General features: G+C 39.8%; 1 protein-coding gene across 1 annotated transcript in view; it reads left to right on the forward strand.

Moving 5' to 3' along the window:
• Nucleotides 1-21,054, forward strand: part of Galnt5 (polypeptide N-acetylgalactosaminyltransferase 5) — a 40,746-nt gene extending 19,692 nt beyond the window's left edge. Inside the window, exons 4-10 of the mRNA XM_032903316.1 lie at nucleotides 6,909-7,044; nucleotides 7,609-7,728; nucleotides 8,353-8,470; nucleotides 9,788-10,111; nucleotides 14,173-14,253; nucleotides 17,202-17,363; nucleotides 20,053-21,054. Coding sequence (XP_032759207.1) covers nucleotides 6,909-7,044; nucleotides 7,609-7,728; nucleotides 8,353-8,470; nucleotides 9,788-10,111; nucleotides 14,173-14,253; nucleotides 17,202-17,363; nucleotides 20,053-20,193 — 1,082 coding nt within the window. The 3' untranslated portion in view covers nucleotides 20,194-21,054. The remainder of the gene's footprint in view (nucleotides 1-6,908; nucleotides 7,045-7,608; nucleotides 7,729-8,352; nucleotides 8,471-9,787; nucleotides 10,112-14,172; nucleotides 14,254-17,201; nucleotides 17,364-20,052) is intronic.

A 21,054-nucleotide genomic window follows, 5' to 3' on the forward strand; every position in this document is an offset into this window, starting at 1 on the left:
CAGCTCATTCCCAGTGTTTTTCAATTCAAGATCTTTTTATATTTCACGTTCTTGGTTATTTCAGCTATTGGTTATTTTAGTTATTTTAATTTCCCAGTCTAGTTACCTCACACCTTGCATTGACATATTGTTGCATTATTTTAATATTTCAGGCAATATATTTGTAAACTTGACCATGTTTTGAATTTTTAGTTCTCATGTTACCTATAAGATAAATAAATGATTTGCATGTGAGATATATATATATATATATATATATATATATATATATATCCATCCTCAGGTCACAACAGTTGCCTGTTTCTTGCTTTCTCCTATACTGTTAGACAGTTCCACTATTTGGTTACACTGAGTTAAGATACTAACAACTAGACCTCTCCTTTGGGAGGTGGAAGTAACTTGTGGGCTAATCCTGTGTTTCAGAAGATTAACCTAATGCTCACACATTTTACACAGGGATTTAATATACACTATTGTTCCTTGCTTGTACCAATTATTAGAATGAGGGCCTATAAAACTGCTTTTCTCTATTGCTTCTTTTTTAAGCTGCCATTGGTGTGTAGTACAGAGATCTTATTCAGATCCCATCTCTTTCCCTCATCTTTCTTCTTTTCTTTCCACCTCTCCTCCTACCCCTCCCCTAACCTTCTCTACCCTTCAGATGCCCCTGAAACTCTGGTTCTGGTCCTCTCATTCTCTCAGGCTGGTCAGTGGGAATGTAGGTAGCTGCACCCAGACACCCGAGTCCAGAGTCTGCATTTTCATTTACTATACTCTATCTATATTGCTTATGAGCATTTAGTGACTACTCTCCCTCTGGAAACTCTGGCACTGCCTGTCTCTATCAGCTTGGAGAAAATACATTTTGATGAGAGTCTTATTTTCTTGTAACTAGACCCCAAAAGTGTTCTTATCATCCCATTGGTTTGCTAACAGTGCTGATCCCTTTGTGTATTAGTCTGGGTTCTCTAGATGACAAAAACTGGTAGAGTGAATGTCTAGTAAAGGGAGATTTTAGGCTGTCTTATACAACACAGTCTGGGTAGTCCAACAATGGCTGACACACACAGAAGAGTCTCAGAACACAGTTCATGAGGCTGACCGTTTCAATGATCCCAGTCTGCCACTGAATGTCTAGAGAATTCCTGAAGAGTGGTTTGTTGTTGTATTACTTTTACTGTTGTATTACTATTACTAAGATAAAACACCAACTCTACTCACCTCAGATAGGGAGATCATGAAGGATGGATACTATCGAAATCCAAGTTTATGAACCTATGAGTTTTATCATTGTTATTTACAGGTTTGAGATAAGAGTTTACTTACAGGAGCAGAAAACCCTCAAAGAAAGTTGTATCACCAAAGCTCAACCCAGCATGAGGGATGGCTGACAAAAGCTAGGAACTTGGAGCACACTGAACAGCCTGCAGGGAACTTAACAGATTGGAGAGTGGCCTTTTGTGGTGGCTCAATTGATCTGAGCCTCTTCAGGCAGCACAGCTGGCCTTTGTCTCTTTTAGACAGTTCACTTGGCCTCTGCTTTTTCCAGGCAGCTGGATTTGTCTGAGTCTCCACTTTGCAGTCTTTTCTATCTTTATACTTTGGTATACAGATGGGGAGGGGCCTAGTGAATCTAATCAATTTCAAGTACTTCCTGAAGCTTTTTGAGTTGTTTAATTCCTGTCTTAAAAAACTTTCCTACAGTATTTTAAGAACCCCCCCCCAACTAGAACACCACTATTTTACCTCCCTGTAACATCCTCTCTTAAGAAGTTTCCCTTCAAGATGGAAGGTTTTAATATCAAAGGAAACTGCTACACAAGAGTGGTCTACACTCAGAAGCTAGGTCCTGATATTAGCAAAGAAATAAAGCAGCAGAGTAGACAACCTTGCTAACAAGAGTGGAGTGAGCAGGCAAAAACCAAGCTCCCTTCTTCTCTTCCTTTTATGTGGGCTTCCCTGGAAACTGTTTGCCCATATAGGGTCAATCTTCCCACGTTGATTAACTTGATAAAGAAATTGCCTAACAACATACCTAGCTGATTGCCTTTTGGGTGATTTTTGATCCAGTCAAGTTACCAACTAAGTTTAACCATCACACTTTATATTAGAAACTGTCAGTGAATAACAACTGGATCACAGCAACATTGGTGGTAACTAAGATATTTTATATTTGTATTACTCTCATTTATCAATTATGATATTAAGTATTAAACCCAAGGTCTTATACATGGCAGTACATGGGTTTCCAATGAGCTCTGTGCCCAGCAGTAACTTTAGTTTTTACCATGCGTTCATTGGACAAAATAATATTTCATTATGAAATTCTACGCATGTATATCACTTATACCAATATTGCTTATCCCTCAAAATCTGCACCTGACAGACTGAAAATTTAAATGCCCCTCCAAGATTAATTTCCTTAGTAAAGTAAATCTATGAATAATGTAAAACTATGATAGTTAAGAAATAAAATTTAGAAAAGAAACTTATCGGCTGACATGTGGCTGAAAAATATTCCCATGTGCAAGTGCTGAGCACAGATATGAGTTGGACACTTCCAAAGCAAAGAAGGAGTTCATATGTCCTGATGAGAACTGACCAGAGAGGTGAATGGTAAGAGCTTCATTTGGAGGAAAAGGCAAACATAAAACTTCTGTACAGTTCTGTATGCCAGGCTGGAAAACCAGCGAAGGTCAGTGAAGAGAAGCTAAATTGTCTGATTTGCATTTTAAAAGCTCAGGCTGCCTCCATATACAAAATGGATAGGAGAGAGATGAGAGGAACCAAGTAGACAATTCAGTTAGGAGGCTATTACAGTTGTCCTGTACCAGAGAGGAGCAAGGGCGGCTGGAAGAAGAGTCAGATTCATAATTTGCACTGGGCATGGAGGCTACAGGAGGCACCATCAGATAAGCCATGATTAGAGGGAAATGAGAAAAATTTTAAAAAACAAAAACAAAACAAACAAACAAACAAAAAACACAACAGCAACAACAACAATAAAATGCCTTGAACTGGAGTCAAAGCAACTTGATGGATCGTGGGGCCATAACTGGAGGAGAAGGTCTGGCACTACAGTGAGTTCTTTGTACCCCGCATTGACTTTAAAATGAAAATTAGACACCCATGAGGAGAAACCTAATGACTACAGAGTGAAAACCATTATGCTTATCCATGAGGTCTCTCCCATCCCACACAAAGAACAAAGTTTGCTGGCATTAACCTCCTAACTAGTCCAACTATTAGACAGTGGTATGGGGTGGGGCACTCTCTTTCAGTGAACTTGGTTAGGAACAGTGGCGATTGGTTACAGTTCTCGCCATAAAATACTGCCTTTGAGTTTAGTGAATCCAAATGTAAAAATTTAAAGTTTGTGTCCCACATTCATCCATACCCTTGAGAACACGAACTCAGTGCCGATGTGGTAATTGTCACACTCTTTGACAAAGGTTTCTGTTAAGAAATAGACAATTTACATTACAATCTAGACACATGTGCAAATACATGTGTGACCACAGAAGAAACCTCCTCAAATAGCATTTGCAGTACATTCTATCTCCCTATCTATGTTACTGAACAGTCCTACCATACCTACTGAGTGCTTCCCTAATGTTCCCAGACCTCCATCTGGATAACCCAGGCTATGTGTTATCTTCACTCCTCTCTGCTCCTAGTAAGAAGTTCTGCCCAAGGAACCAAAAGAGGACACTTTTGTCATCAAGTTTTGTAGGACCACCCCATCATAAATCACAGTTAAACAAATTTACTTCAGATAAAAAATTTAAATGATATAGAAAACCACAGGTTCATTTTAACACAAAATAATAACATATGTATATACATGTGTACAACAAGCCCTCCTTATGTATCCATGGATTCAACCAATTTTGGATTAAAATATTTAAAAAAAAATCATCTATACTAAACACACTCAGAGTGGTTTTTCTTGTTATTATTCTCCAGATGGCTCGCAATCACAACTATTTACATAAGATTAGGTATTATAAGTGATCCAGGGATCGTTGAAAATATGCAGGAAATATTACACTATTATATATAAATAACCAATTTCAACACCCGAGAATGGTGTTATGCCTTGTGAATACTAGAGATCACTGAATATTTTAAACAGTAAATAATTCATAAATTATCAAATCGATCTAAAGAATGAGAACATTGATTTTCATTCTATGTTCCTACCTCCTGTAGAATGCATGATTTGAGTATGATGCTTTGTGTAGCATTATTGGATGGCTAATATCTGAGGACATAGAGAAAAGCAGAAGGTTATGTCATGAGTGTTGGCAGCATCCTGGTTAAGGATGTATCCTTGCTTCTGGAAGCAAGCCTGACTCATGCTGTTTCATCAAGAATATACTTCAGGGATTGTCTTTGATTAAGATGGGCTAGCCTACTCAGTATATCTTTCTCATTACCCTGAGTGTTCTCCAGGCCTGTGAGCAGCCATGAGTTGGAAACTGTAGTAAAACCTGAAGACTGCTTAAAAACCAGAGATTAGCCAAGATGCTAAGCAGAAATATTCTCAGAAATGCTTCAGACAAACAAAGAGCTAAAAATTGAGAATTTGAGTTCTGTGTCTACATGGCCATGTCTGTCCTCAAATTATTCACCCAGGAAAAAAAAGGCATGCATCTTACATGGATGGGGCTAGACAGTCAAGGACACAGAACGATAAAATCCAGACTGTTTTCCCTGAAGGATTAACTAGCTACTTTTGGAATCTGAAAGGATCATCTCCAAAATACTCAAGAGCTAACCAGTTACCATTAGTGACAACAATGGTGCCCTCTGAGCTCAGGTTTTAAGTCTAGTGCACATACAAAGGTTATATCAGTTAGATGCTGACTGCATGAGATTTCCCAAGGAACAACCTGGATGTCAAGATTCTATGGGTAGGAGAGCAACAATGTATTACTAAGAATTATTCACCAAAGAAAGGTTGGGCATAGCGCAGGGAAAATCCTCAGTGAGAGTCCCATGTCAGATTCTCAATCACTCCATGATAGGTCCCTCAGCAAAATTCTCAACATTGCCATTAGCATTCCTAGACTCCGTTAGCTACTTCAAGTAACTATCCAACAAGAAAAGTCAAACTCTTGACCTTCGAGATTTCCTGAAAAGCATGAGTGGGCATCATTCTACACATTCCAGGCTGTTCCTGCTGCAGGTTTAAAATGCCTCAGTATTACTTCAAAACCATTATGTAAAATTAAATAGAAAGCCAGGCCCATGTTCATCTAGAAACCATAAATACAATGGTCTAGCACTAACAACTTGATGATACAACAGAGTCCATGCATGGGATGGAATACCATGGTCACAAAGGAGTAAGGGTATTTGGCACATTGAGTAACTTGAATTTGGCCATTTTTAAATTTTCCTCTTGTCCTTCTTCTTCTTGTTGTTCTTCTTGCTCTTCTTTTTCTCCTTGTTTTTCTTGTTGTTGTTGTTGTTGTTGTTGTTGTTGTTGTCCTCCTCCTCTTCCTCCTCCTCCTCCTCCTCCTCCTTCTCCTCCTCCTCCTCCTCCTTCTAACTGCTGCCATTGTTCATAAACTCAATCTCCAAACAAACCAGAATTACCAGTATGCAGCTCCAGAAACCAGAAAATTATGCCAGGTTAAAACCAAGACTGAGTTAAATTAGTCTGAATTTGAGTTTAAACAATTCATCAAAAACACAGTAAGGAGCACTAGCCATTTGTTAAGAGTGAGTATTGGGTAGATTGTAGAAACACATAGTAGGGTAAAGCTCAAAGAGATTTTTTTTTATTATTATTATTTGTGTGTACTTCACCCCTCTCCCCATTCCCTCATGCCCTTCAGCCTCTCTGCATCAGCACAGCCTCACATGTGACGATCCCACCACAATTAGAAACACTACCGGGAGCCAGCTATGCATAGAACGAACGCCTTACTTTCTTCTCTAACGCAATCCTGAGATTTTATCTTAAAATAAAGTATCGGAAAGTAGAGCAGTGGTATCCGTGCGTAGGAGAGTCTCCTCTTCCCCCAAATAAAGCAATATAAAATTCCAAAATATGTTTTAGGCAGGTGCTATTTCCCTCAGGTTCTGGCAACAGATGAATGAGAATATCAACTAGGTAGGATCTGGGCCATGTGGGGAGGGAATGCAGATTTGGAGCCCCATCGTGAGCTATGTAATGAGTTGTTTTATACTATTACATGGCACCCGAGGTAAATTACTTTGGAACGGTGCCCTAGCTATTTGTTCCTCCAATCTTTATCTCTTAAGTGGGAATTATAATCCATCTATACTTCACATTTGTAGCAGGAAACAGATAAGACCACCTGGCAGAGCAGAGGCACTGCATGGCAAGACATGGTAAGACATGGTAAGACCTGGTAAGACCTGCTAACTGAGCACTCATGTCCCGGAGTGGTCAGTGAAAACAGTAATGAGAATGAAGGGAACTTCAAAGGAAGAAGTGTCTCTCAGACTGGCCTGTGGGCATGTCTGTGCAGCATTTTTTTAAAAAAGTAATGATTAATGTGGGAGGAACCAGTGGTGCCATCCCTGGGCACCAGTCCAAGTTGTATAGGGAAGCAGGCTGAGCAGGCCTTGGCTTCCATCAATAGTGGGTGGTAATTGCATCATTTAAACCGAATCAACTGTCTCCTGCCTAAGATGCTTTAGTCATCATATATTATAGTAACAAAGAAGCAAGAGTGTCACTAGCTTGTCCATTGTTGCTAGTCATGATTCCACAGAATCTCTATCCCTTAACTCAGGAACTCAGTGAGAACAGAAGGCACCCATGTTCAAAGTCATGCCTGTTGAACAATCCCTCACACCTTTCATGATGAAGTGTATTCACTTGCCATATCATACTGGATTTTTCCAATGTTTTTTTTTTAACTCTACAGGTGATGTGCTGACATTCCTAGACTCCCATGTGGAATGTAATGTGGGCTGGCTGGAACCCCTTCTGGAGAGAGTTTATTTAAATAGAAAGAAAGTCGCCTGTCCAGTAATTGAAGTCATCAATGACAAGGACATGAGGTAACACTACCATCCCTTAACAACAGAGAGTAGCGGAGTGATGGCCCTCACGTGTGCTATGTTAGAACCTAAGAAGCATGACCTATTCATACAAAGAAGTGAAAAGACATGATCAATATCTTGGGTTCAGAATCTATCAATTCAGTAATCTATCTGACCAATACACCAATACCTACCTACCTGATAATAAATCCAGCTGATCATCATCATATTCATCCCATTTGCTAGTCAGTCAAACTCCCAAATATTTATTTTTCTCAGGTTTCTAGTCAAACCCACATAGACTTTATGCAAAGTCTACATGTTATTCTAAGCTGCTATTTCTTCTTCTTAAATGGCCATTATAGACTGAGATATGATTTCAAGTTGAAACAATTGATCTTACCAGCCAGTCACTCATGTGGATCATATCTATAAGAGGTGATGATGCAGAATCATATAGGTATCATCAAGTGTTTCATACCTGAACTGGTCACCAAGCTGTGTTAGTGAAGTCAATAGAGACACAAATAATCTTGAAAAGTGCATTTGCAAATTTCATTTGTTTGGTGTGTTCTGAATTAGTTACATGACAGTGGACAACTTCCAAAGAGGTGTCTTCACCTGGCCCATGAACTTTGGCTGGAGAACAATCCCTCCAGATGTTGTTGCAAAAAATGGAATTAAAGAAACAGATATAATAAGGTAAGTGGGTGAAACTGAAGATGAGACAGCAGTCCCAAGTTCTTTTGGAAAGACGGAAAATAAGTTTTTAAAACAATTATACTCTATTGTTCTGAAAACCAGCAAGAATTATAGGAATCAATTAGACATGATGGTACACACCTATAATCTTAGCACTAGAAGCCAGAAGCAGAAGCAGGAGGGTGGCAAGTTTAAGGATAATCTAGACTACAGTAGTGAGATGCTGTCTCGAAAAACAATATAAAAAATTATAGCTCTATTCAAGACATTATCAAAGCGAGCAAAGTTTCCTGAGAAGCTAGTTTGCTACCCCCACCCTTCAATTCAATAATGTATCCAGTTTAGCCCTGACCCAGAGAAATCCACAACAGCCCCAGGGGTTGAGTCAGAATATACTTGAGAAATAAGAATCATACTTCTGCCCATGTCCTTTGCAGTCCTAATCAGGCTTAATCCCCATGAACCAAAAGCATTTTACTGAAGCCAAACTTCAGAAAACATTCTAAGACTTCCCTGCACCTATCCAGAAAAGTCCCCAAACTCTCACATAGCCACACAGAGAACCCGACTCTAGAAGTTAAGTTGCATGGGATAAAAGTTTAACACAATCCTTTTTGGTTGTAGGTGCCCAGTCATGGCAGGTGGATTATTTTCCATTGACAAAAGTTACTTTTATGAACTTGGAACTTATGACCCTGGTCTTGATGTTTGGGGTGGAGAAAATATGGAGCTATCATTCAAGGTATCCACTACTGATTGTTTCTCCTTGTTGTTGTGTTTTTTTTTTTAAGTTTACCATTCTAGTTTACTTAGTTGCTAAGGAGATTGGCTCACAAGCATGAAGATCTGAGTTCAGCTCTCAGGTAGTAAGCCAAGGGTGATCTGTGTAATCAGTGAGTTCCCCATTCAGTTGAAGAAAGTGTTTAAAAATGAAAGTGGAGAGCAATTAAAGAAGATACCTTTTGTTACCCTGTGCACTTCGCATATATGTAAACCCAAACATCACCACATACAGACATACAGATACACACAGGTATACACACACATATGCACGCATGCACGTACAAACACACACACTCACCGTTTATGATTCTCAAGTGGCTTCACTTTATCAGTACAGTCATACATCTGACTGCCACTGAGAAGAAACTTCACCATAGCACAGGTTCTACAGATTGAGTGGTTCATTTCCCAGACTTAACTTGGAAGAATCAACCACTGTTGTAAAACTACTGAAATTAATATTTCACAAAAGTGTTTTTATGTCTAATCATGGGAAATTTCTTTTTCTGCATAAAAGCTATGGGATTCTTACTTAATAGAAGTTACTCTGGGGTTCATCTGTGACATACAGTGGCTCTCTTGGAATAGCTCTCTAATACACTGGAAGCCATAGAAATACATGCAATGGGTAATATTAATTAATACAAATGAGGAAGAATCCCTCTAGTGCAGACCACCAGCAAATTAAGTGTGTGCTATAACCTCTTTGGAGACTGTGTATGCAATGACTTACAGCATCATTGACTCTTGTCAGGGAAGCCTTAACAGGAACAATAGAACTCTACAGCAGCTTTTCAATGGGGCTGGGTAGTCTGTCTTCAAATGGGTGTAACTTTGGAGGTCTTGACCAAGAACCATTTTGAATTGGTTATCAAGAGCCTACTGGTCTCCCTAGGAAGGGGAAGGTGAACAAATAGATATCCATAACCATTCCCTGATTCAATCCAAACAGAAGCAATGTGATATATTTTATATATTGGGGTTCTATAAAGAGTTCTTTAGAAAAGAGATAAAGAGAATTTTGCTTAGGTGCTCAGGAAAGGGAAATAGTCTACTTTATGGATCAGAAAGCAGTTCACCATATACAAAATTAAATAAGCCTGCTGGATTTTCTTTTCTTTTGTGAAAATGCTTTTCTAAGTAGCAAGTACTACTTAGCAGACAGGGTGTGGGTATGGGGATGGAGTATCTCCAGATAGTTCTGTAGCATTGTTAATTGCCTGTGATTTGTGACCCATCACTTGATAATCAGTGCTTTTCACTGACTCCTTTCCAGGTCTGGATGTGTGGTGGTGAAATCGAGATCATTCCCTGTTCCAGAGTGGGCCACATATTCAGAAATGACAATCCCTACTCCTTCCCCAAGGACCGCATGAAGACGGTGGAACGGAATCTGGTGCGGGTTGCTGAGGTCTGGCTCGATGAGTACAAGGAACTCTTCTATGGCCACGGGGATCACCTCATAGACCAAGGGCTGGATGTGGGCAACCTCACCCAGCAAAGGGAGTTGCGGAAGAAGCTGAAGTGCCAAAGTTTCAAGTGGTACTTGGACAATGTCTTTCCCGACTTGAAGGCGCCTGTTGTAAGAGCTAGTGGTGTGGTAAGTTGCCGTGGCCATTTGCTGAGATAACAGAAACTCCTTCAAGCATGCTTAGAAAAGAATGACATATTGTCCTCTAACCAGCAGGCACAAGTACCACTAAGAGAGAGTATAGATGGATGAGAGTTGTTAGAGGTAAATCTGAGGAAATCTGTCATATGTCATGATGACTGATAACTATCACATACCTACACTGCACACAAGAGACCAGGCCGTATGTCAGGATGTAGGCTTCATCTCTTCCTTCAGAATTTGACACTGACTAGAGAACAAGGGTAATACGAAAGCAAAGTATGGATACACAAAGGGTAAAGTGAAAGTATGATGGCTCTCATGAAGGACCAGGCCAGCAGTGCTGATGGCTTTTAAATGCATGCTGTCAAGAAATCCTGTCAGAAGATGAGAAGCCAGGTCTATGACACAGGGTCCAGCCATCTCTGAGAGAGTAAAGGTAGAGGTACAACCCCTACACAACTCAGTACAGTCTGTGGCAATCAAGATCTGGCAAGGTGAAGGATGCTGTCAGGGGATAAATGGCGAAACATAGGTAGAGAAGCGAGAATCAGTTCATGTAGATCCTTGTGGGTAATTTTCTTTCTATATTGCCCTCCTTCTTTGACAGGGTTGAACGCAAGCTTTAAATGTGGGGGAAATAGAAGCTTTAATTGGGATCTAACAAACTTTTGTAGAGATGTTGGAAATAATATAAATAGTCAAGTTACGAAAGGAGGTTTCTTTCACAAAGGGTAAAGTGAAGCAAACAGTTTGAATGGAACACAGTGCAAAGGGAAACTCTAAGAAGCTGAGACCCTGGGGCAAAGAAAGCCTGCTGTGCACCCAGGAGTGCAGTTTCCTGTAAGCCTGTGACAAGCTAGTCTTCCGCTTGAGCTCATCTTTATGCTTGTGTTTAGTCTCTTAGTTCACTTTTTTACATTTTCATTCATCTCCCTGCCCCCATGTTCAAGAAGATCTCTAACTTGATCGTCAGTAGAACACTGGTCTCTGTCTCTTCCTAGGAAATAAATGTGGAAATCCAGCCCCCTTCCAGCCTGTCAAATCTCCTGATAACGAGGACTCGCTAAAAACATTGATGCTGTTGTCCCTGCTATGGGAATCCAGGGAGGGTATTAAAAACAGGAGAGCATTCTGAATAGTTGTTCTGATTTTATAAAATTTAGCCAATAAATACATGTTACCTGGTTTGTTTATAACACAGTGTTGTGAACAGTTCCCAACAGTTCAGCAGGATTTGGGGTAGGTCAAAGTAGACATCAGCCACTCTAGATAACTAAACAGAAAGGACATATTGGCCTTAGACACATCAAACACATCACTTACATCTTCAAATTCCATCCCCCAAACAAGGATGACCACCAAAAGGCTCAATAAATTTCTCCAGAGAATCTGAGCAGTAGCATTACTAAACTATAGCCACCAGAGGGTGCAGTCGAACTACCGTTGGATTCCTCTGTAAATTGCCACCGATCTTTGAAAAGCTCTGCTCAAAAGAATTCGCCTGCAGATGCCTGCACCCCAATGTATGAAAATGCGGTGTATATATTTCACCAGATTTCGCCAGACCCTTTTTGTGTGTTTCCCTTCTCTTTCCTGCCTCATGCAGACAAATATTAAGGAAGATACCGTTTCCTCTTCTGACAATCGTGTAATTAGCATTTTACAATTTTGAGGGCATTTTTTTTTCCCCAATTAAAACTGAATATAATTCAGCAGACTGTGGCAATCAGGAAAAAAGGTTCAAAAAATAAAATCTACTTGTTTCTTGATTTTCCAATCATTTAACCTGTACACCTTGAAAATGTATGTCCAATTAATGTTATTTTTATTGTAAGGGATTTCTCATAAAGTCAATAATATTTTCAATCAATAAATACCCTCATCATCACTGGGTTTTTTTTAAATTAGAGTATATCGTTAGCAAACAACCTAATCCTGAGATTTAATGATTAAGTAAGTAAGTGTTGGAAATCTCTACCTTTGACATTTGGAAAATGAAATAATTCAACACAGAAAGTATAAAATCTACTCAATACTTGATTTTTTTTATTTTTACTTGAAGTAAAATAGTTTGCGTGAAGGGCCAGGTAGGAGATATTTTCCCTCAGCCTGGAGTGCCTTCCAAGGCCTGCAGGAAGGAACAGTTTAAAATCAAAACAAAAGAATGGAAACGACAAAACTGGACAAACTAAGCCTTCCCAAACCACACTCTGCATAATGATAGTTGTACAGCCGGGAGTCAGTAGATCTGGGAAAGGAAACACTGACCTGAGCCAAAAACTCCGTTCTGGAAGATTCTAAGAAGTTCTAGAATAGGCAACTTGTTTAGCTGTGTTGGAGGCAGAGTTTTCCGAACTTATTTTGTGGTAGGATTCTCAAATGAGACGTGAGGACATGGAACTCAGTTCTCTGTTTGGATTCAAAGAACAATTAGGGTTTTGATTTTCTTCTTTGAGCTGCAGAATTGTTCTATGCCTTGTGTGTCTGCTCATGCTCCCTGAACTTAGAGCGCCATTGCTCCGTTTTCTATGCTACCCCTGCTCAGACCTCCTCCTGATGGTAAATGTGTATGTATTTGTCATTTTGATCTGTGAACAGAACATTTTGAAGAGTTTTGTTTTGAAATGGAGAGTTGTCCTCCTAGAATCACTTCGTGTTCTCCTGTGTCAGACACTGTAGAAATGTCCAACCAATAAAACTGCCGATGTTCGCTTATATTCTCTGAAGGTCTGTGAGGGCTCCCACCCCTACCAGATAGACTACAGTTTCATTTCAAACCCAAACAACGGTCAGTGTGAGGTTTTAGATTCCCAGAGAGAGTCTAGCTTCCATGCTTTCTCCCTGTGCTAGTGGGTCAATCCCTTTTCCTAGAACCCACTGGCGGAAGGGTGGTCTTGTGTGGAACAGCTCAGACTCGGATCTGACTTGCTCATACCCGCACCCCACGCACCCCACATGCCCACACCCATCCCCATATGTTTCTGTGGGGACATTCTTCCTACTTACCAAGATCGCAGTAATCCTTCTCGGGGCTTCTCTCTGCATTTATGACCCCACAAACGACTCCCTACTTATTTTCGAGCTCAGCTATGCATTCACAAGTACACACTAACCCACTAGACACCCTGCTACAAAATCGGATGCCCCTGTGGCCAATGTGGCCTCTAATATTGTGGCACCCCAGAACAGGAGCTCCGTATCGAGCACCCTAAAAGCTGAAAGAGCACAAACACGCTCACTAAACCCCCCAAGTTTATCCGGTTTTCGTGGAATGCATATAATTTCGCCTTTCTACCCCCAGTAAATTAAAAACCAGATAATAAATTGCATTATTAACCTACCATCTTGTTAGTCCTGCCCAGCACGCTAAAGGAATCAACCCTGTCTGCATTAAACGGTGACTGAGAGAAACCTTCCTCCATATTTGACCCTGTAAATCCATTAAAAGCTCCAGTCTGCCAGAAAGGGCCTTCATGTTTGGCTCTGTTTTAGCTTTCGTGACTTTCCTGTAATGAGTCGTAGCTTGACTGAGTCATTAGAAAGAGTCTGCCAGGGAATTAGCTGGAATCTGCTGTTCTCTGAAGGACTCAATTTATCTATGATTCAGTACCTAAGCGATCAGATAACTCAGAGAGGTCAGCCGAGGAGCACAGCCTGTAACTCTTGGCTTGAAATTCAAAGTATGGACTTTTAAAATATGCATTGCGATAAATGCAAGCCTTCCCCCTCCGAAATCCCTACTATCTATTCCAACTTTTGCTCACTTGCATTCAGCATTCCAGCAAAGAGTTAAGGATACCCTAATGTTCCTTGCCACTGTGGCTGAATCACAGGCTTAAACTGACAGCTCTGCTGGGACAGGGTCACACTGTGTCTTTGTTAGAGAAGTGACTAAGAAAATCACGCAGTGCAGACTTTTGCTAATCTAGTGACTATCTTTTAATCTTATGGTCTTCTACTTTCTATTTCCTAAATGTGTCTGAATGTTTTGTTGTATATTAAAGAAATGACAGCCCTTAATGCTCATTTTGTATTTTCCTTCCTAGCTTATTAATCTGGCCTTGGGCAAGTGTGTTTCTATCAAAAATATCACAGCTGTCCTGGAGGACTGCGATGGGAGCAGCGAGGTAGGCTCAGCCTGGGTTCACCATGAATAGTGATTGACACGCTTGTTGGTCACGTGACCATTGACCTCCATCCTGGAGAAATCCAGATTTCTCAATGCCAACGGAATTAATAGTCTGGTATTAGGAAGTGCCACTCAACAGGGAAGCAGTAATGGACAAAGTTGTTGTTACTGAAGCCCTTGCTCCATGGTGGGTTTATTGTTGGCTTTTTTTTTTCTTATAAAACTAGCTCAACATACACAAAGTCTTAAACTCTTTTGTAAGAGGCAGCAAAGATAGTGCCTATCTCTAAAACTGAAATGAATCCTCAACACACAAGGACTGAGAAGCGCAACCTAACGGTGATAGGCACTCTGGTGATACTGGATGTAGTGATGAAGATGACAATGTCCAAAATACACCTGGCAAAATGGCTCAGGGGGTAAAGGAGCTTGCTACACAATGTGAGTTCAATCCCTGAGACCCACACGAAGGTGTACCGACAGAATCAATTCCACGGTACTCCTCTGACCTCCACACACCAGCTGTAGCATATATGCCTATGCCTCACATATTCACACACGTACATACAACTAATGATAATACATTTAAAAGTTTATCCACAGATAATATAGAAACCATGTTTCTGAGCAGTCATCCTGAGGAGTCCGCTTTATTCTCTGATTCCAGTCCTCTCCCCACCTTCTCTCCTTCTTCCGGATATTAAAGGAGTTGGGGACATCCCATGATCCCTGATGGAAAAGCTCTTTCAATAAAATGACTACATAAATCAGAGCACCATGAATGGGAGAGGTGTGGGGCCAGGGGGAACGGAAAAGGACTACTTCTGTGCTGTAGGCAAGCTCCAATGATTACACCTCCCTCTCCAGCGCCTGCACCCCAGTTGAGAATGGTATCTGCTTCAGATGCTAACTAGGACTCATGGGAACACTGATTCACGTGTACAAATCACCCCTTCTCCCAGGTTGAAGATCACACCTTGGTAGACCGATCCTTTCACAGTGATGTCCTTGGCTTGCTGAATTATTTCTTTGTCCTGATTAAAGCCTTGGGGTTTTTCCTTTCAAGCACATCTTGTCTCTGCAACTTATTCCCAAGTTGCCCTTAGAGAGAAGGCATATCTGCCAGTGTAAATAAATCTTCTGTGGATTGTAAACCTGACACTAAGGAAACATTTTCATAATTAGAAAATGGAGAAGATGATGAATTTAAAGAATCAACTGGAAGAAATAACTTTTTGCTTATTAACAGTTCAAACAGGAGAAAGTCATAAATTATAGAAAAAACAACTACAGAGTTAGTCTAAACTATATTAAAATATTTAATAATTTAATAACTATCACTGTAGGAACTTAGCATACCTGTAAAATCAGTATTTCACTAAAAACCTAACTTCTGTTCTTGAATACCAATGAGTTGGGAAAGGGAAACCAAAGTATGAGTAATAGAGTCACCTCCTGCCAGAAAACTCCATCACACTTTGACCCCCTTGAACCTTTTGAGATTCTCTTACCAGTGCTTTGTTTGAATCATAAAAGGGATAGGAATGTAAAGGAAGTTAGTTTGATTGGGTCAAAATTGATAGGATTTAATACCAGACTTGTATTCATCTAAAATGACTCAGAAGAAATGAAATACTTAGCTTCACCCTCAATTCCTGCCCCTTACTTTAACTGCAAGTCTTCTTACATTTTTACTTTGAACTCTTTCTACAGTAATGCTCAGTTTATCTTAGTGACTATATAACTTAGTCTGTTGTCTCTCCATACTTCTCAGACACTGATACCCTTGGTAGTTTGTTAGGTGAGTGTGACTTCCAAGGTCCATAATGGTCTGAGTTCCAGCATTTCTAACTAGTGTCTGGGTGACAAGATGTTGATTCAGGGACTATTCTTTGAGTGGCAAGACATGCTACCATTTCTTAAATATAGCCTTTAGTCTAAGTTAAATCTTAACTTGAAGCCAGTCAGAGTGACACAGGCCTATAATTCCAGCTGTTAGAGGTGCTGAGTCAAGAAAAGAAAGATTTTAGGGATTTCCCAGACTACATTAAAAAATGCAAGGCAATCGTGGGCTACTTGGTAAACTTTATCTCAAAACAAATTATACCAAAAAGATAGGACGTGTAGCTCAGTCCTATCCTGTGTAAAGTCCTTGGTTCAATGTTTAGTTCTGCAAATAAAAGATACTCCACTTATATTATAAATGATTCATAGAGGAAAAACACTTCAATATTTTTTTCTGTCCTGTACTTCCTTGCTCCCTCCATGGCAAATTTCACAAGGACCAAAGGTTTAGAATAAATGAATCAACCAACCTTAAATTATTTTTAAATAGCTGTCAACTTATTTTTAAGGATTACAAACACTCTTCAATTACCTGAAGCCATATTTATTTTAGACACTGTCAACTCCTCCAATCTGGACTTACTCTAGGAGCTGATCCTATGAATTGGGAGATGTTACATGGTGACAAAGACACACTTCAATAACTTTCCATCCATTAGAGTAAATCAACTTGAGTCCAAATGAGAGTATGAAAAAAGAAGATATGATAATTTTCCCTCAAGAAATCTATAGCTGGGCTTTGAGCCACATAATACCACTGATGAATAGAGATTTACACAGTGTAATACTCTGCCCCCTGATTACCTGTAATTCACAACACTGGAAATAACATCCATATTCAGAGATATACTTAGTGTACTAACAACACACGCCACTTCCGGTAATATTTATTGAGACATCGTGACAAATCATTACTGAAACCAACAGAGATAGTCTTGCTCTCCAACATAACAATGAAAAATATGACAGTGGGCAGGTAAAATAATGCACCTATCTTGTTGGATCAAAGTGAGATCAATGGTCTCACCTATTGTCAATTTGGCAACCTCCTCTGCCTCTTCTTGCTAACGGAATGGCCTTTCCTGTTCCCATTCCCTACAGCTTCAACAATTTAATTACACCTGGGTAAGACTTATTAAGCATGGAGAGTGGTGTGTGGCGCCCATCCCTGATAAAGGATCCGTGACGCTGTACCCTTGTGACAACAGAAACAACCGGCTTAAATGGCTGCACAGATCAGCATCCGCCTTTCATCCAGAACTGGTAAGCAAAATACCTGCGCCATCCTTTACCACAAAGTCAACTTTCAGTCAAAGGGGACATAAAACTCTCACTATCAACCTCCTCAGCTGGAAGCCTTAAACGCTGTGTGTAACAATAGGGACGCTGTGAAGTTTCATTCAGGGGCATAAAGACCATTTTGCCACATTTTAATTTAAGTTTGTTTGCTCTTTTTTTTTTTCCCAAAATGTCTTTCAACTGAGTGGTTCAAATTACAGGCACCCATTTTTTTCCACCATATTGGTACCATTATCCTAGATTCTAAAATTTGTTTCAATCAAACAACAATGTCATGCGTATTGCTGAAACTTATTCCCATGGGTTACCAGAAAAGTCTAGAGGGGGGATACATGGAAAAAGAATGCAAGAAACTGTAAGCTTCCTACAAAATTTGGTGTCTAGAATGATTCCGGTTCCTCTCTCTGCCCTCGTTCCATGAAAGGAGTCTTTTCCTCACCTGTGTGGATCCACAGATAAGATTCTCCAGGCACTGCAGGGACCAAATAAGGGAAGGTGACCGTGTGTCTGTTGCCAGCTTTGCATTTGGTGCTGAGAATGTCTGCACCACAGTGGTTCTCTAAACAAGCTACCCCAGTGCTGCTGCGTTCAATCTCAAATCCATTCCATTTTTCTCTGTCCTGTTCAAAGTAGGCTCAAGGTCATAAGCTTTGTCTCAGAATCTTGAGATGCTAGGAATAGCCTCAAGACTGTCTTCTCAAATTCCTGCCTTCTCACTAGCCTGCAGTCATGGGATGTCTTGCAGGCACGTGTGTTGTGGTTACAGTTAGCTCCTGAGCATGCCTAGGGAAGACTGTTTGATTATGTTAATTGGCGTGAGTAGACCTAGCTTCCTCGTGAGTAGGACTATTCCTTAGTAGTAAAATGAGCTAAGAACTATATAGGATTGAACTCCTAATCTCTCTTCATGAAATATGACTAGATCCACAAAACTCCCGTCACTGGAAAACTCCCCACCCATGGTGGAATATCAACATGAACTGTGAGCTGAAGTAAACTGTTGTCCCTCAAGTTGTTTTTATTGGTATTTTATCATAGCAAGAGAAAAGAAACTAAGTCTCCAGGCAATATAGAAGTCATGATTCTGTCCAGAGCTGACCCTAACAGAAACTCATTTTATTTGAGGGGTGTCCCCATTGGTTAGGGTGTCCTTCCTTTGATTCAGACATTTTTTTTTGCTCTCTCTCTCTCTCTCTCTCTCTCTCTCTCTCTCTCTCTCTCTCTCTCTCCTCCCCCACCGTGTGTGTATGTGTGTATGTGTGTCTGTCTGTCTGTCTCTCCTTTTCTTTTTTCTTTTGATAATTATCATACAAATTCTCTTAAGCCCCTTACTATCACTTCAGAAAAATACCTTAAATAATTAAAGGAGAGAGGTTGGAATCAGCTCTGTGGATCTGCCAGGAAGCCTCATTTCTCAAATACTTAACCATCTCCCAATAGTTCCACCCTGGGGAACATGTCTTTAATCCATCAGTCTTGGAGAATAGCATTCAGGACACAGCTAAAGCAGTCCCTAAGATATGTAAGCCTTAAAGAAGAAGAGAAATGGGAAGGGACTGTGGAAAACAAGGTCTTCCTTTTCAGAGTTTGACTCTAGATAGCAGTGACTAGTTAAAATTCCACACATCTAAATTTGTGTTTTAAGTGCTCCCTACGTCAGTCCTCCCCTGATATTCTGGACTTTGCCTCTCATTCCAGTGCCAGATTTGGAGCATAATAGTCCTCCCTATCACTGGTCCTTATGTGTCTTTTGATGGGGAAGAAATGATTTAGTTACCTTTGTCATTCACCACAGAACACTGTCTAGAGAATAATGAATGACTTGCTTCAAGGCTACCTACTTTACACAACCTTAAATATAATACAAGAGTCATATTTCCAAGGTTTTGTAAGAGTCATAATATTTTATGGAAACATATTTAAAATGCTTTAGCATAAAAGCATTCCCTTTTGGGGTAAAAAATTAATCACATTATTATATATTATATTAAACTAGCTTAATAAATTATATTAAACTAATTTATTAATAACTGCAATGATCACGGTCATATTTATGTGAAATTGTGATTTACAAGTTAAAAACCACAAAGCCATGTTGGTTCTAAGTAGACTATCTCTCACTTTTAATAAATATAGAACAATATTAAGGTCATCTGAATACCCTTCTCTATTTCTAACTAATTCTGAGCACTGGACATTTGGCGCTCTATATTACCAGATAAGGAGCTCACAAACAAAATGTGTCATTTCTAGCATTTGCCAATACCAATGTACATTCTAAGACATGGGTGGGATTAATAAATTAACAAGCTTGCTCTCTGTCACACTACATGGTTTTTTTTTCTTTGCCACCATCCATGAAGTAGCCACCCAATACACTAAGTAACAATCAAACTTTTTCCTTTAAATAATGTAGTTATCAGCCATATCACCATTCACTTTCTGATGAAGGAAAGCGTTACAGTGCAGAGAAGTTGGATCACTTAGTTTGAGACAGAGACAAATTTAATGTCTTCCCAAGCTTCTGCTCATGTCACTAATTTAATTCACAAGAGTTCCTGGGGGACTGGAAATATAATTTGCTTATTAGATCTTCATATCTCTGTTGCCAAGTTTAGTCTGTAGCTCATTCCCATGTCCTCTTTCTCCTCAGGTGGACCACATTGTTTTTGAAAACTATCAGCAGTTATTATGTATGGAAGGGAATTTCTCTCAGAAGACCCTGAAACTGGCTGCTTGTAACCCAATGGAACCACAACAAAAGTGGAAATTTGAAAAATACTACGATGTCTAATGAGAAATACTTTATCTAGTTAAACCACTAGATTCTGTGAAAATAACACAAAAACTTGGTGACTGTATTTCTCTCCATAGTAGTTTAAATTCCATTTTAATAGCATTTGAAGGGAAGGCTTTTGAAAATGACTACATTTGAATCATCAAACAATAACTCAGGGAAAGAAGTTGCCATTGGGCTGCTGTTCTTCAGCTCTGGGTGGCCTTTGGAAGTGTCTGTGTCCCAACCTGTGTTGGGGTGCATACTGCAAGTCTTCCTTCTGGATTCTCACAGGTAACCAGAATTGAAAACAAAGAAGGATGTCATGCCCATGACTGCTGTCATGGCCCATGAATGGAGCTAAACCCAACCACATTCTGATTTCACCAAATTCATCTGCATGGATTCCCACACCTGGAAGACATAGCTAGCTGCACAGAGACACCACTTTGTTGAAAGAGCTCCATGTTTACCTGGCAGTGTATAGCAGTCTGCTCAGGTCTCCATGACCCCTCCTAATAGGGGGTCTTGATCTGAATGTTTTCTTAATTTGAAGCTATTGGGGGGATTTAATCAAAAAGGAAGAAGCCTTAATGTACTTAATTCTATGTATTGTTTCAGCTCACTTTGTCCTCTTTCATAATGCTACAGTTTTAAAAACCCGATCATAGCAATAATCTCTTAGATTTCTGTGTTTTTAAGGTAAATGAGAAGCTGTTGGGTCTCATTGCACTGTATTAGCAAAGAATTGCACCTAGCCATTGAACATTCCCACACAGAGTTAAATGAGAGGAGTCGATATAATTACAGCAGAAGTGATACTGAAAAATGAGACAGAAATTAAAAATATGAAAACAATAAAAATGCTACTTTAGATTT

Source organism: Rattus rattus, chromosome 5 (assembly GCF_011064425.1).
Source record: "Rattus rattus isolate New Zealand chromosome 5, Rrattus_CSIRO_v1, whole genome shotgun sequence".
In the NCBI taxonomy this organism is placed as follows: domain Eukaryota; kingdom Metazoa; phylum Chordata; class Mammalia; order Rodentia; family Muridae; genus Rattus; species Rattus rattus.